At 41.8% G+C, this 15,863-nt stretch overlaps 1 protein-coding gene across 3 annotated transcripts; it reads left to right on the top strand.

The window, feature by feature from the left end:
- Positions 1-2,666: 2,666 nt before the first annotated feature.
- fam204a (family with sequence similarity 204 member A) lies at positions 2,667-15,175 on the top strand. 3 transcript variants are annotated; one of them, XM_029835391.1, is made up of 7 exons: positions 2,668-3,021; positions 3,192-3,273; positions 3,358-3,388; positions 3,744-3,849; positions 5,451-5,540; positions 14,581-14,690; positions 14,798-15,175. In XM_029835391.1, the coding sequence occupies exons 1-7, from the start codon at positions 2,809-2,811 to the stop codon at positions 14,847-14,849; spliced, it is 684 nt and encodes a 227-aa protein (XP_029691251.1). In that variant the 5' UTR covers positions 2,668-2,808; the 3' UTR covers positions 14,850-15,175. The 3 variants fall into 3 exon arrangements, with proteins under 3 accessions (XP_029691252.1, XP_029691251.1, XP_003963765.1); XM_003963716.3 differs by having other exon boundaries at positions 3,747-3,849; XM_029835392.1 differs by lacking the exon at positions 5,451-5,540 and having other exon boundaries at positions 2,667-3,021.
- The last annotated feature ends 688 nt before the right edge of the window (positions 15,176-15,863 follow it).

The raw sequence follows: 15,863 nt of genomic DNA on the forward strand, positions 1-15,863 counted from the left end.
TTCCCAGAAAAGTTCCCGCGCAACACGCTCGATAAACCATTTCCAACCATTGTGGGAGCCAAATAAGGTGGACTCGCAGCTGCGGGGGGATTTGCGTCTCCCCGCGTCCTCGTCGAGGAGGCATTGTTTCAAATCGACGCTCGGGATGCGGGACGGGATGTGACGAATTCTGTCAGAGTAAATATGGTTTAATAAATGAATTAGCTTCATAAATAATGTCTGTAATGACATTTTAGGGGACAATAAGCCTCCGCGTTGTCAGGAAATAGTTGATGTATGAGTTTCATGCCTCAGCGGTTCCTCAAAATGAATAGGCTCGGGAAGATAGCAGGGGCCTGCTACCAGCCTATTTCCTCGAATTATCTACTTGTTGTCAATTTGCACAGTGGAATTACACATGCAAATTGAACTGCCTGCACAAACACCACTTGGAGATGATAAAAACAAATTAACAAAGGCTATAGAAGGAGGATTTATTTCACTGGCTAACCCAGGTCAAGCAATACATGTATTTTACAATTGTGTGTACCCAATTCTGCTGTAATTATATCAGCAAATTATTCGTTGTAATCTTATTATTTTCCCCCAACCTTCTCCTTTCACACATAATTAACTTCCGTTATATCGTCGCTAAAAACATTCGACTTGCTCCCACATCCGTGCGGCGCGGTTAAATCTGATTCACCGGGTTGGCTGGCTTCGCTCTCCTGCAGCTGGAATCCAGGGGGAAGGTCAGAGGTCAACGATTTAGCAACACTGTTTAGCGTAAGCACTGCTAAAGGAGCCACAGCTGTAGTCGTGATGTTAAAATATATATAATCACCTCTTGACATCATTCCTCGTACTGGGAAGGAAATTAAAAGTCTCTGGACCTCCACGTTTGCCATTAGATATCTCATTTACTTTGTACACACAGTGCTAATCTGCAGTAATGAATTCTGCCACACCAAGCCAGATCGAGATGACTTAAAATTATTACCACTTCCACAGATATGCCTTTCCCCATTTGAGCCTCAATTTGGCTGGCTTGGGAAAAAAAAACAGTCTGTCACAGAAAGATACTAATAATTAGGGTTTTAAGATGATTAGTTTATCTCTGTGCTCTTACAGTCCTGCCTCTTATCCACCATGGCCAAAACTTAATAAGAGGCTCTAAGTTTTAAACAGCCAACTCCAAATTACCAAGAAATGATGGAAATAATGAATTGGAGCACATGCCAGAGAGGGGGCGGGGGTGGTGGGGCGGTGGGAGAGCTGAGAGACATTAATTCAAGTGTGAAATAGAACAAGAAAGCCTCATAATCAATAAGGAAACGATTCAAACCTGTCCTGCCAAAATTGTTTAGTATTAATGGGACTTTGTGGTTCTCATTTACCTTCAGACGCTGTCATGCTCATCAAATTGTCACACAAGTAATTAAAGTCCTGATAATGCCGAGTGAGTGATACCAGTTAATGGTTGCATATTTTAGAGGATGCGATCCAGATTTTACGTGTCGAAGATGACATTTAATATAGCGCAAGTCTTATCGGCCCGGTTTAATATGCGCTGCATTTGACAAAGCTGTACAGTTTAAATCACCCGTCCAGGGGTACATGAAGGTCAAGGAGAGTGTAAGGTCATCGAGTTTAACCATTATTATTATTATTATATGTGGATAATAACGCAGAGGTCACAAGTATTCATGCCCTTTTAAAAAAAAAAAAAATAGAATATAGGTAGATATAAAAAAACACATGTAGTCTTTTATTTTCCTTGTTTCAGGGGTTTTGAATCTTTTCAATCAAATATGGGTGTTTATTTATAAATTAACCTGTTGAGTTTGCCATCTAAAAAGGTAAAAAAGAAATATTCCTTTTTTTAAACGCAGTTCTTTTTTTGTTCATTTTTACATAAGCAATTGCTGTAGCTCATGAGTTGTCTTTGCTTAAACTAAAGCCCAATCTTTTAATGACACGGTGCATCAAATCAGGGTGGAATAACAGCCTGGTTACATGCTTCCTCTTTAACTTTCTGCAGGAACCTCTTTTCTACCCTGGTGCTCTGTCCACCCTGGCTTTCGATTCCACATTTATGTTTTAGCTCAGTTTTTATTCTTCATTTACTGGGCACAAAAAATACTGGCTATAATTTATGCAGATTATTGGCTTTGCAATAAGATGCAACCGAAAGAAAGCCTAATGTGAATGAGTGTGAAAGAGCAATTTAAGGGTAGATGTGCCTGTGCCAGTGCCAGGGGCTATACAAGATTTGCATGCTAATCATTCTAATAATAATGTAATGCCCAGAGCGCTTTGAGCAAATTGCGAGCCATTGGTCATAGAAGGAAGCTTATCTCTCCAAGAACATGACACAAATATAGGTTAACATTTGAATGATTCCTGGTAATTCATGGACCTGTCAGTAACCCAGCTCACCTCAATTAGGAATGGTCCAGAACAAACTGCTCTGGACTTTACTGAGGCAGACCCAGACTGGTAATCACTCCTTAAACCATTAAAACAATGCTACATCTCTTGTGCAAAATTAAATGAGTAAACAAACAAACAAACAAACAAACCTGAAACAATGTTTTTACTTTACTCTTGTCTCGTCCTCGTTCATCACCAGGCGGTTGTTAATAGCGCTCTCCTGATTGGCTCACGTGCTTAACCGGATAGCCAATCAGTGACTTCGTAAGAGGAACGTCATGGTGTTTACCCGGAAGTGGCTGCATGGCGAATTCAACAATATTACGGAATCAACATTAATGTTACACTAAAATGTTAATTCATTGTTTAATTTGACGGTTTTCTCATGATTGCGGCATGTATAGCGGTCTTCTCCCTAAAGATTTAACTGAGGACGACCTCAGTCCAGACGAAGGTGAGGACGAACAGGAGGAAGATGGGGAAAGGACGTGTGAGAGATCTCCGGGAGAGTCAAATTCTGGAGTAAAGCAGTCGATTCCCGAATCTACAAATAAAGATCATAATTTCCCGACATGCGGTTTGCCCGGTGTATCCAAGGAAATGTGGCAAGTATGTCTATTTAGATACATAAGGCGTGAAAAACCTTATTAATGTAGGGAAGTGTCAAAAACACGGTTTCGCTATCTAGCTTCAATAAGTTTTATTTTTTTTAAAAAGAGAAAATCCTAATTAAAATTGCGCAAAATACCATAAATCTGTTGTTGGTCTGTGTGCTTAAGAAATTCCAGGATTTGCGGAGGAAAAACGATGAAACCAAAGCGATAAAGGTTCCCAGAAAAAGAATTAGGAGACGCAAGAAAGGTTAGTAATAAGACCAATAAAGTCAGCTTAAAGACACTTGAAGCTGTCTTTCACTAAACCTTCATCCGTTGTTGTATTTAACAGGAATGAAAAGTGAGGAACCAGCGCAAACTAGGTAACAAAAATAAAGTTCCATTCATAAATGAATTCAGACTTGAATCAAAACAAATGGGGGATAATTCCAGTGCAGCTGTGGCCCATTTTTACCTCTCAAAATAAAATCCAGCCGCCTCAGATCACCTTTGTTCTCATGTATGTTTTCTTGCTGCAGCGATTACACTCACGAGTTTAACTAAAAGTAAAATGATGTCACCTTAATCCTTCCTCAAACGAACCATTTGGGAAGGAATTCAAAGTCTCTTTGTGAGGCTCGACACCATAGATGTACTTTATCACGTTAAATAAGCTAAATGACGATATTTCTATTATGCAAGATGCACGTGATGATGATGATACATATTTCCTCTCAGCAGAGAGCAGCTAAAGGAGCAGGAGCATCACTGGAATGAGCTCAAGCAGTATTTTGGTGTAAATGATCGATTCCACCCCCCTGCGTGTTCCAGCCCCCCTCCGAAGGTAACAAAGACTCCGTCCTACCAACTTATCTGCGGAGGTTTAATACTGTGTCAGTTGTAGCTGTTCGTAACACCTTCCCCTCTTTTGTGTTCCGGTGCCAACTGTATCCTCTTATTGTTTTATGTGATGTGACATATGGATTAGAAGAATCCTCGGGCTAACTCCATCTGACATTGCGATGAATATTAAGGATTATGATTGGCTACGTTTAGTGATAAGATTAGGAAGAATCTCCTTTCTTGTACAGTCGAGGTTTAAGTCAAATGTGTTTTCCACCCCCCCTTCCTCAGTGAGAATTCTAATAAAAGCTCATTTTCCATATTTTTCCTGATGCAAGAAATGGGGGCTGGAGTACCTGACACAGTGTCTGTGATTGCAGCTGAAACAATTAAATTAAAGGTGATATAATAATATAGGCACGTTCCACTGGCTAGGAATTAATCGCTGATGAAATTCGAACTTTCTTTCATTTCAGCACTTAAAGATGAATTAATATTTTATGCAAAGCCTCGCAGATTTAAGCAAAAATATTTGCAAGCTGGATAACAATTATAGCTGACCCAGTGAATGGGATGGGCTCTCATTTCCATTTGCAATCCTTTTAATGATTATTTTGGAGCATTTGTATGTAATGTATCTCCGAGTAGCATAAAATTGAGTTTCTGCTGATTTTAGCCTCATTTTGAATAGCACAGCTATGAAAGGATAAAAAGAAATGATTAACAAGCTAAATGAAACAGAACTTGTCACATCGACATAATGAGGAGCTCCTTCATCCCTCAAATGCACTTTTCTTGTAATTAATATATCATATATATTTATATATATATATATTTTACCCTTTTACTGTGCTGACATCTTTTTTTTCCCAGAAAAAAAGCTGTCACAGCAGCCAGATGTGATTAATTCATCTACTAACGGCATTTTCTCGGTGACCTTAAAAACACATTTCAAAGCACAATGCTCTGTCGGATGGAGTTTTATTTGTGGGGCACAATGGGGGATAATTGAGATTGCAAGTCACGTTATCACACTGTCAGCTTAAATTTGTCTTTGGAAAATGATTAAATAACGCAGAAACAAGACCAAACAATTGGAGAAATCCATTTTTACCCATTTTATCCTTTAAACATGATGGTATTGTCCCTGATTTTCAACTGTCGAGCCAAAGTTCCCCTGCTAATACATCCCTGGGCTAAATCAAACCTATGAATTATTAGCTTGAGAGTGATTGTTGGTGGATAAATCTGGTGCATCGCTTCTTCAGATGGTTCATCACTGCAAAACTGATTTGCCCTCAGTAATCGGAGGGGGGGGGGGTCTGCCCCCCTCCTCTGCTCGGGCCTGTAATGGAAATGTGTAATTAAAGTAGTCACATTTATGTTTGGTAATCTCCTGTAGCATTTCTAAGATTTCCCTGCTAATATCCAATCAAAATGCTTTTCATTTGTGAAGGGAAATCTACATATTTGTAGTAATGGCAATAATATTAAAAATAAGGCCCTGGGGACTTTTGAAGTTACTCTTTGATTTTTTTTTTCCTCTTTCCCCATTTCAAAAAAAAAAAAAAAATCTTGATTTTTCTCCCCCATCATCTGCAGTCCGGCCTAGAAAAGAGCATAGAGAGGGCCATAGCTGAAGGGGACATTGCAAAGGCGGAGGAGATGAGCGACAGACTCGCCACTCGAGAGGTACGTTGTGCTGATAAGAGATCTTTGGGGTGCTCCTGCTGTGACAAATCAGGCTAATGGATCCGTGGCCATTTCCGCTCCAAAGACATAGAGGAACAAAAACATACGCAGACAGCCGCCATTCAGTCCTGCAGCCTTTTTTCATTGAGTTAATGGAAAGCCCTCCCCTTAGTTTTGAAGTGCTGCAGTGTCTAAAGGACTTTTGGCTCTGCTTTTTAATGAAGGGTACATCGCTTTCAAGCCAACTGTTAAATCGTTCTCCAGGTAAAAGTTTCATACCTTTGAAGTGTACATGTCCCTAAATGCGGTGCATGAAGTTTCGTAACTAACCGCACTTGGCAGGCATCAAGGATCAAGTGGTTTGGAACTAATTTAGCATAAAATGTAGCCCACACACGTAATTGTAGTTAAAAAGACGTACAGCAGTGGCATTACTCCGTGCCCGGCACGATTGCCGCACTCTGAGCATCAAAGTTAAGCTTTTTGTTTCATGATGTGTAGTTCTTACAGCATCCTGCAGCATTTTTCACCTTGACCATTCATGTTAGCAACAATACCGAGACTCGGCTTTCATTGTTCATTGTCGATGGCAGACGAGAAGCCATTCTTTTTTTTAAATTAAAAATATTCCCAGTTGTTCCTAATAACACTTACATGATTTTCCTATGCTATTCATTTTAGATATTTTTAAATGATAAGCCAAATCTGTAAAACCTATTTTATTTTTTGCTTTGAGAACATATTTATATTCCTCTCAGAAAACAGCCCTGACACCTTTGTTCCTGTGGTCCTGGGTACCCCAGACTGGACTGGTGATTTTGATCATGCACAGTTTGATCATGTCCTCTGAATTAAATTCACAGCTTCAAGTCAGCATGCGGCATCAGATCGGTTTAATATTTCCATGCTAATTACTCCCAGAATGGTCAAATATGGCGGTGTAAAATGAAAGCCCCCGTGAGTGGCACCTGCGCTGTACTTTCAGAAAGCCTCTTACAGCTCTGGTGGATTGGTTTGAGCTTGAGCTGAGGTTCTCGCCGCCCTGGCACCTGCATCACATCCTGCCAGAACGGTGATTGGACGTGACAGCAGTCTGGCAACCTCGGCTCATTGTTTAGCGGTGATAACTTAATTGCACGAGCGTGTAGTCCGTTGGCTATTTTGGAATAAACCGAGAATCAACGTGGAGCGTTTGGAAGCGTCAGCTCAAAGCCCAACTTTGAAAAATCCCCATGAGTGCAGAAAGATTCCATTCCCTGCAGCCTGTAGTGCCGATAGCAGCCATGCTAACGTGCTTCCTCGGTGCACTCCCTTCACTTTCTCACAGTTGACAAACATGTAGAGGATCAATAATCCCCACTGTGGCCAGGACCAATTTCAAGGTTCTAATTGAGTGGCTCATTTGCTACGGAACAGCTTAGATGTTTAATTTGTTTACGGTCATAACACGGAGTAATGATTGTGGCAGGCTTCACACTGGGAGAATAGAAACAGGTTTTATTTGCAAAAATGCAAAAGCATCCTGACAGCTGTGAGGAGCTAAAGAGGCCTGTTTGTCCCTCCAGGCATTGTTTTGTAAGGAAAACGCTGGTACGGGCTGGATGACAATGTTTCAGTATATTTTCATCCCCATTCTAACACTTTCCCACTTATCTCCTCAAAGCAAAGAGACAGAGAAGCCAGATAGAGCTTGTGCTGTCAGAATCCCCCTTTTAGGAAACCGACTGCTGTTTGAGGTTCTCCAAATCAATTAATGATTTCCTTTTACTGTACTTTCTTCTTTTAATCTGAACATTAAAACAATGTGTTAAGGAAACAGTTTTGACGGCTCCTTACAAATTGCGAGTTATGTCCCCTTTCATCTGTCAAACTTCTGAGAGACGCAGAGGCAGATATTGCAGGTTGAGGGTTTTTACATTTTGTTTTTAATAAATTCTAATTGCAGTATTTAAATTTCCCCCAAGGCTGTAAGTCTTTGTTTTAGCTGAATAAATGAAGACATGCTCCATTTTTCAGGGAAAGTATTAACTCCCACGAAGATGGCGTGGAAAAATCCTCCTTTTTAAGTAAAGAACACATTATTTATGTCTGCACTGCTTAGACAAAACTACCTCATGTGTTCCTTAAACTGCTTTAACCCTCAGTCTTTCTGCTCATCCTTCGTTTCTCGTTCACACTGTTTCCCTCATGCCTCAGAGGATGCTAAACATAAAGTTTGCGCGCCTCTAAAGTAGCTCAAAGTTAAAAGAGGCAAGTCGCCTCCTGAAGTAGACGCGGTCAGCATCCTTTGATAGCTCCACAACACTGCGGTACTTTGAGCAAGTGCTAATTAATTCAATAATTAGCATAACGTGGAGTGACTGATACGTGTAGTGTGATCGGCGCAACCTCTCAGCAGACGCGATAACATCCAGCCGCTCGCGTATGACAGCCGGATGCGGCTATTCCTGGTAAATGAGCCAATATAAGGAGGTGGAAAGATGGTGGCGTTCCTATAGCAGCCGAACTCGGAGTCTGTCGGCTCCTTAGTGGGTTCTGTCAGGGTTCAACGTCAGAATCGAGTACAAAGAACATCTTTTGTTTTGTCTTTGCTTTAAATATAATGATGGGAGTTTAAATCTGTTATACACAAATAGAAACCTGTAAACCAACCTGTGGGTCGTTTTAGGGTGAGAGGAACTCAGGGACAACAAAACATCTGCTCACAGGTGTGATGAGTGAAATGTTGAGCTTCAGTGGACAATCTTTCACTTTAATGCTTTGGGATTTAGGTCCTCCTCCTAGATGCCTCAATTTAGATGTTTATGTTCCGCACGTTACAGTCGTGGACCGTCTGATTTACAAGAGCGGCGATATCGTGGTCAAACAGAAGAAATGCATTGAGGGTGTCCTGGAAGCTTCTCTGAGACATCAGACATTTTTGCACCAATTAACAAAGACAGCAAGAGCAGATAGTGAGGAACCTGTGAAGGACGGGCGCAAACTTCCAGGTAAAACTCAGCACGGACCCTTTCAGAGAGGATTTGTATTTGTGCCTCTATTCACGACCGTGACCTTAATTACGGCCACGTTTCTGCAGTTACAAGCATTTCATAAAGAATCTTCCTTGCATTGATTATTACCGCCTCATTCATTCTGTGTCAAACTGAGCCACTAGTCTTTTGAAATAGTCCAAAGCTCTACTTTATATAATATAAGTGGGTATATTTCAGCACAAAAGACCGTCATGCCGCGTTAAAGCTTACAGTTCCCCCGTAGCACTCATCACAGCTATTAATGCAGTATTACCACTTCAAAACAGGAACTCTCCTACGTTGCCACAATAGAAGGTGTAAAGTCCATTCCAGGTCCTCCAGGAGCTAAAGAATATAAAGAATATGGAAATTAAAAAGTAGTTGTGTGACTACTGGCCTCCTCTCAACCTACTGAAGAGAGCTTGTCCCGCAAAGCAGCTTCCTGCACGGAGCAGCATGTGGAGGATGTTATTTCTCCTGCGTCTAATCAGCACAAAGTGGTTCAGCGGCACCATAAAGGATCAGCGTTTAAGACTTGGTGACCTAGTATTGAACCATGCTGGCACTTTTGTAATTAAGGGATCGCTTTAGAGGTGTAATTGGTGCACCGTGTTGACCGTTTTCATGCAATTCCTCTCTGGCAGAATTGCAACAGATGACTAAATTAGGGCTCGTGGAAATCTGATATTTGACCTCTGGCTGAGATCGACTTTGGATTTGACCTCTAATTTCCAGCCTAGTACTTGAAACCATGTGACCTCACTTCCTGTCCACCGGGGCGGACAACGCTCGTCCTGTTTTTAAGCGTGATAAACCCCGTTGTTCCGAACTGCATCAAAAGCCCTACTTCCTAATAGTTAGGTCATTTAATATAGAATAATTAGCCACGTGAATATGTATTAACCAAAGTCTTTATTGGTTTTTGCAGCGTTTGAACTTGCGGATGGTTCTAATATCCTTCATTACGCCGCAGCTCGGATTTCAATGGAAGCGGCTGCTGAAAGGAAAAGCCCCGCTGTCCTTGAAATCTACCCTTTGGAAAGCCTCGCTTAAATGCTGTGAAACAAAGGTGGCAAGGCATTTTGTCGGAGGAGACGTGGCGGCTTAGTCAACACAAAGAGCTGAACCGAGAGCGTTTCATGGTATTCGTGTTAACACCTTTTCTTCTTCTTCTTCCTACCTTCATCCCGTCATCTCCCCGTGTTTGTAATCAAGACAGGAAAAAAATATTAATATTCTTTTGTGGGAAGTGTTTTTATCAGATTGTGACCCCCCCCCCCCCTCCTCCTCAGGCCACCTCGCGGAGTTGAGCGAAACTCTCGCCTTTGTTCGTTTTTCCTTCAGCGTAAGCAATTTATCACTGAATGAACTTTTATTGTATCTCTGGGTGACTCGCATTAAATTTCCACCCATTAATTTTGAAATGGCTCCTAAGCTTTTATCGAATGCCTGGGAATCTCATTTGGATTATTGTATTTCATTAATTACTTGATAGACAAAGCATACTTTTCAATGTAGATTTGTGTGCTGTTTAATTAATTACCATGTTTTCTCTTTTAATTAAAGCCATTTTTTTTATTTAAAGCCCACAGCAAAACACATATATAATTTGTTTGTAATTAGCCCTTAATTGGTGGTAGTGGAAGCTTAACACCCTGGGTTTCCTTTTTTCATGATTGCTATTTTATTGCTCACTCACTCATTAATTAAACTGTTTTTTTTTCTAATTAGCTTATAAAACTGTTGATGGCACATTATTGTAAGTGTGAGTTCAAAGCTTGCTAATAAGCCTATCCCACTCAGAAGCGGCGAGATAATGAAATGTGCACAAAGCGGGCGAACTTTCCGAGATTTCCTCCCCAAAGATGGCATGTCACGAGTATCTAGCATCAGATTACTTGGAGAGCAAATGGAGGCACGGCTGTTCTCCGGCACCCTCCCTGGAGTGGCTTTTCTTTTTTCCTCGCCATGTAATTCTGTTTGTCAAAGTGGAGACAAGATTACCAAACACTCTTATGAGGCTGCCTTTGTAGTGGGTTTTTCTTTTTTTGCCGTATTGTTGTTGGCGCTTCGACCGCGTCGCTTAATAGTTTTGCTCTCGCCGAACGGCGCGCGCTTCCATTAATCACCTCATTAAAGGAGCAACTCAGTAGGTTTTTCTTTTTCCGATCCACAACGGCAGAGAAAGTTTTCCGAGAACTCTGAGAATCTTGTGGATGTTTCCAGACGGACGTTGTCCAGTTCAATAGTGTTTATTCAGGTCTGGTACAGTATTGAGATAAAGAAGCGTTTGAAGCTGATCATATGAAGTTTAGAAGGAGGGATTTATTTCATATCACCACATTTCATTTTTAATAGGGATGATCCTGAAACTTTTCTAGGAAATTCAGTGTAACTGTTGGTTTTTATCATCCAGCCGCTCCCTTTTGAGACTTATTCACATTACCTGCGTTGTTTTTTACATGCGGTGATGTTGTGCTACAACTGAAGCGTTTTATTTTTACATCAGGAAGTGTTTTCGTGCGCTTTGTTCACGCCAGTTTCCGAAAATCCGTAAAACCCTCACGGAACCGCTCGGTGTAAAATAAAATCCTAAAAGCTTCAACTTGCAAGGCGTTATTTATGCTTAAACAGGTCACAACATTCACAATCTCCTTTGTTGGCTCCGTGTGTCCAGTCCATTAGTTTACATTGGAGATGTCAAACTGCAGAAATGTGTCGTCCTTAGCGCTTAATGCGACATGGGTGGCATTGACTGACCTCCGGAGCCTTTGACCTCCCCTCAGTGGCTGCAGGGGGGGCTTCACAGCTGAGAAACACACATTGTCCTCCTCTGCCTTTGCGTTAGCCGCATGAAATTATGCTGAAATAACACGCAGACAGCCTAATCTGATATTCATTCCTTTCTTATATAGCCCTGCTTCCCAGAGTTGACTAAGGCCACATTATTTAGGCATTAAGGTAGCGTGATAAGGGAATTAGGCTGGTCATTAATCGTTTACACGTCAAATGCAGCAGAGCAGCTCGGGGAGGTGATTTAGCGAGGCAAAGCCATATAGCCCTTGTTAATCCACCTCTCACACGTTTTAATTGGAAGAGACTTCCTGGATAGGAAATTTATGAATGGGTTTAAGGCCATTTCTTCCTTAAAGCCATCATTTATTTTTTCCCTGTTAATAGGAGCTTTAACACTTTATCCACACGGAGGTGTGTTTTTCTCATCTTCCCTCCCGCTATTGTCTCCATCTGCTCGCTGTTTAAGTGCAGTTGTGTTTTTGTTCCGTAATGCAACAGAATACAACAACCGAGTGTGAAACTGTTATTACCATTACTGCGCATGGCTGGTACAGCAATGCTGTAGAGATCTCTCCCCCTGCCATTTTTGGATTGAGGCCCCATGTTTGGGTCTCCACTTGAATCTCCATGACGACCCAAACATGAATGAACAGACCACGGTGCTGTTGACTTAACCCTCCTAGTGGCCTTAAGCTGCTGCTGCTGTTGCTGCAGTGCCAGCATTGTGTACCTCCATTTTTTTCTTTTTCACCCTGAAATCTGCCAAAGGTCAGAGTATTAATCCTCTGAATATTTTTTTTTAATCGGGCCACACAAGGAAGGAGCACGAGGCACCAAAACGCTGTGATGGACACTTAATTGTACATTAATATGTGAAAGAGCTATGAAAATTGTCTTTCAGGAGCCACGTAAACAAAGACGACAGCAGCCTTCCTTTCTTCTTCTCTTACTCCTGCTTTGTACTTTCACTATTTCATTTCACCCCCCTCCCAGTAGCTTCTGATGTGAAAGGATTTGGCACTAAGATGCACACAAGGGGAAGGGGTGGGGTGGGGGGGGAATCCTGAAAAGTGGATCAAAAAAAAGTAAATGAAAAATAATGTCACATTACTGAAAATATGAGAGGCTAATTTGCGCTGACTTTTTGCTAATTTTGTTCTCGCCGCAGAAAGAGGAGCCGTCACCTGCTTGGCGCCACAGCGCTGACAGTGCCAGTGATCCATGAAATAAGCTGCCGCTGGCTTTGTTCAGATAAGAATGAACAAATCTGCACAATGTACTGCTCTCGGAATCTCATTTTCATACTTGCATGCAGGCTAAAAGAAATAAGCTGTTTGCAGGCTTGATTAATCAGACATTTGAGGGTTTTTTTTGTCTCTTTGATCTGCTCTGTTTCCTAGGTAACTTGGTTGACATTAATGTTGAGCCCCAGTAGAGACAATCAGGAATTTTAGACTACACAGATAAAAAAAAGAGAGAGAAATTAAAGAGCTTTAATGCTTTTAATGCAGTAAATGTTATGTTGTGAATTAGGGAAAAGGCTGAATGAGGGGGGTTTGAAGATGGCGTACTTTCAAGACCTTTTGAATTTCAAATACAACCTCACAGGAGAGCAGTTTAATGTGGGTAATCTGCTGCGCGGGGGGGGGGGAAAGGAAAGTCCCCATCTGTAAATCTCCAAATGAAACCATTTAGTATCAGACTGCTTCATTTGATTTGCTCCCAGAAAGAACGTGCGACTTTTCCCCCCTCCCTGCACGCGCCGAGAGCGGGGGCTGTTTCCAGTAATTTAATAAACATCTTGTTTACAGTCTGTGTGTGCACGCGTGCGGCTGACATCGCTGGGCAGAGGAAGCCCCGGTGTGGGAATATCTCCTCAGGAATCTCCTACGAATGGAGGAGCGATCAAACGCTACCACTTTCCGTTAAGACAAAACACGATTTGAGGAATTTAAAAGCTATAAAACGGCAACAAAGTGGAGAGCTGTCATCGGATGTACGCTGCGGGCTGTGCAGACGCTTTAACAAATCTTCTAGTGACTATATAGATGAATGCCTTGAGGGCCCAGTCAGAGCCCAGCACTTGCAGCCAGCTGAAGCCCTTATCTTAAATCCAAGCAAAGTACCATTAATCTTTTTGAAAGACCTTTATGGCTTTTAATGTATCCCAAATTAGAACATTTTACACCCATGGTTCCTGAAATATGGTGATAAAAAGCCTTTAGAGTTTAATTTTTCCTGCCTGCTCGCTCTGACCTGCTTAATCCCAGCATGCATTAAGAGATATTTTAGTTTCAGTCTTTCTAATAAAGTTTATCCCACTTAATTATAATTGAAACATTTTTTTTCCAGCAGGTCTTTTTTTCTCTCCAAGTGGCACATTGGTGGCACATTTCTTCATTACCTTAAGACCCCCCCCCCCCCCCCCCCCCCCCCCCCAACCCCATTACATTATGACACAGAGCTACCCGGAAGCTTTAGTGAAATTGTTCCAAGTTGTTGATCAAAGTTTGCTTTTGCTTGAATAATAAACTTGTCTCAGGAGTGACAGAGGAGGCAGGAATTTTGTCTTTGTCTCCCGTCCGTCTGTGTGACTGGGGTTATTGGGATTATTCTGCTTCACAATGCGCGCGTCTTCTCTGGGATTTGAGTGTTTGCATCCCGCAGTCGCGGCCGATCTCCCTCTGTCTGATCTCAGGCAATTTGCAGTGCTCCAAACGGAAAACTCTCCCTTTTCCTCCCCTGAGACTGCTGCCCAGAGAAAATGCCCTTCATTGCTGTATCATGTTCTGTGCAAAAATAAACATTAAACATTCATTCAGATTCACAAAAATAATGCCTGAAAATGAAAGAATATGCCGCGGCCAGGCGCTCAAACATTTAACTTTGTCTAAAATGAGCACGGATAAAGGGTTAAAAATGATTTGAACACAAATTGATTTGATTTACGGAGTCACTGGTGACGTCATGATCTTCAGCTTCAGCCTCAATCTTTCCCAGTTTAAGGGTTTACCAAGAATTATTGGCCCAGTTAAGGAGATAATGCTCGCAAAATCAACTGCTGCTCTTATTTATTTTGACATTGTGTGCTAAAATGTGCAAATTTGGGTTTTATTTTGAAAAAAGGACATTGAAATTTGAATCATCACCAATAATGCATATGATGATTGCCAGTGTGTGGTTTCCATCCCCTAATCGTCCTCCTCCTTCTCTGCCTCCTCCTGAAACAGCTGGGTGTTAATATTGCCCAGGCGGTCGAATGTCGCGACTTTGTGCAACGCAAGACGGAAGAAGAAGCGTCCCAGGCAGCCAAGAGGAGGAAGAAGGAAATCGCTTGGGGGTACGACTCCTTGGTCACCGAATCCCCTTTTCTGTTCGCCATCGCATCCGCCACGCTCTCTCGCTGCTACAGCACGTTCAAACTTCCTGTTTGCTTCTGTGTTGCAGGTTTGAGGCCAAAAAACGTTGGGAAACCAAAAGCAACATGGGCTTCATGTGACAGAAGAAGAGACGTTGATATACACCCGTTATATAAAATATATGTTCATTTAAAATAGGCGGGTATTTTTTATGCTAGACTGATTTGTTTCCTTTCATCCGCTTTGTATATTTCCAAGACTTGCTGACAGTATGGGGGGGGGAGTTGGCAGTGGTGAAAACCCATTCCGAAGAGCTCGAGAGAGAAGAAATTATAGAGCATTCAAATTAATTCCTAAGGCAGCCACTGCTGACTGCATTGTGTTATTTTTCATTACATTTCAGCGACGTGAGAGCGCAGGTCTTTTTCCCCGCTGCTTCAAATTAAATCTGGTGTATATTACTGGATGATGCGTTTATTTATTGCTGTAAAGTGGGTTAATCAGGAAGGCGCTCCTTTCTTCTTCCAAGGAAGAGAAAGGAAAGATTAGGGCCCTAATGCAATGTACAGGATAATGTGCGATAGGATTTAGAAGTAGAAAATGAAATTTGGCTGCTGTAAACGTTTGTGAGCAGTTGTAAACTGGAAGTTGAGTGAATGCTATGGGGATGAGGACTGTGTGTGAGTGTGTGTGTGTGGGGGGGTGTAGGCTGCTGTTGGCCTTCGCCCACGCTGGGAGACATTTTATTGTGTCTCTGCCCAAATCGGTGCGCCTCGTTCTCAGAGCCTGTGCTCATTGTGCGACGAGCTGCCTCTCCAGCACCAGCAAAGTCTGAAACCATCGACTCTTCATGCTTTGCTTTGATCTTTTTTCTTTAATCTACCTCCCTCTGCAGTCATTCACAAGTCTGAAATGCTCATTCATAATCCAGTAAAGGCACAACAAAGATAATTGCTTTTAGTCACAATGCCTGTCCCCATATATATTATTAGGAAGTTATTGTTTTGCTTTGAGTAATGAGAATTCATAGGAATTTATGTCATTGTTGCGTTGGCAAAATCTGCGTGAAGACAAAGTTTGGAAGCAATTATGATACAAAAGTGCAAAAAAAAGGAAAAAGCTCAGTGGCTCATTTGACAGTGGAGTGGATCACG

This window comes from Takifugu rubripes, chromosome 4, assembly GCF_901000725.2.
Source record: "Takifugu rubripes chromosome 4, fTakRub1.2, whole genome shotgun sequence".
Classification (NCBI taxonomy): Eukaryota; Metazoa; Chordata; class Actinopteri; order Tetraodontiformes; family Tetraodontidae; genus Takifugu; species Takifugu rubripes.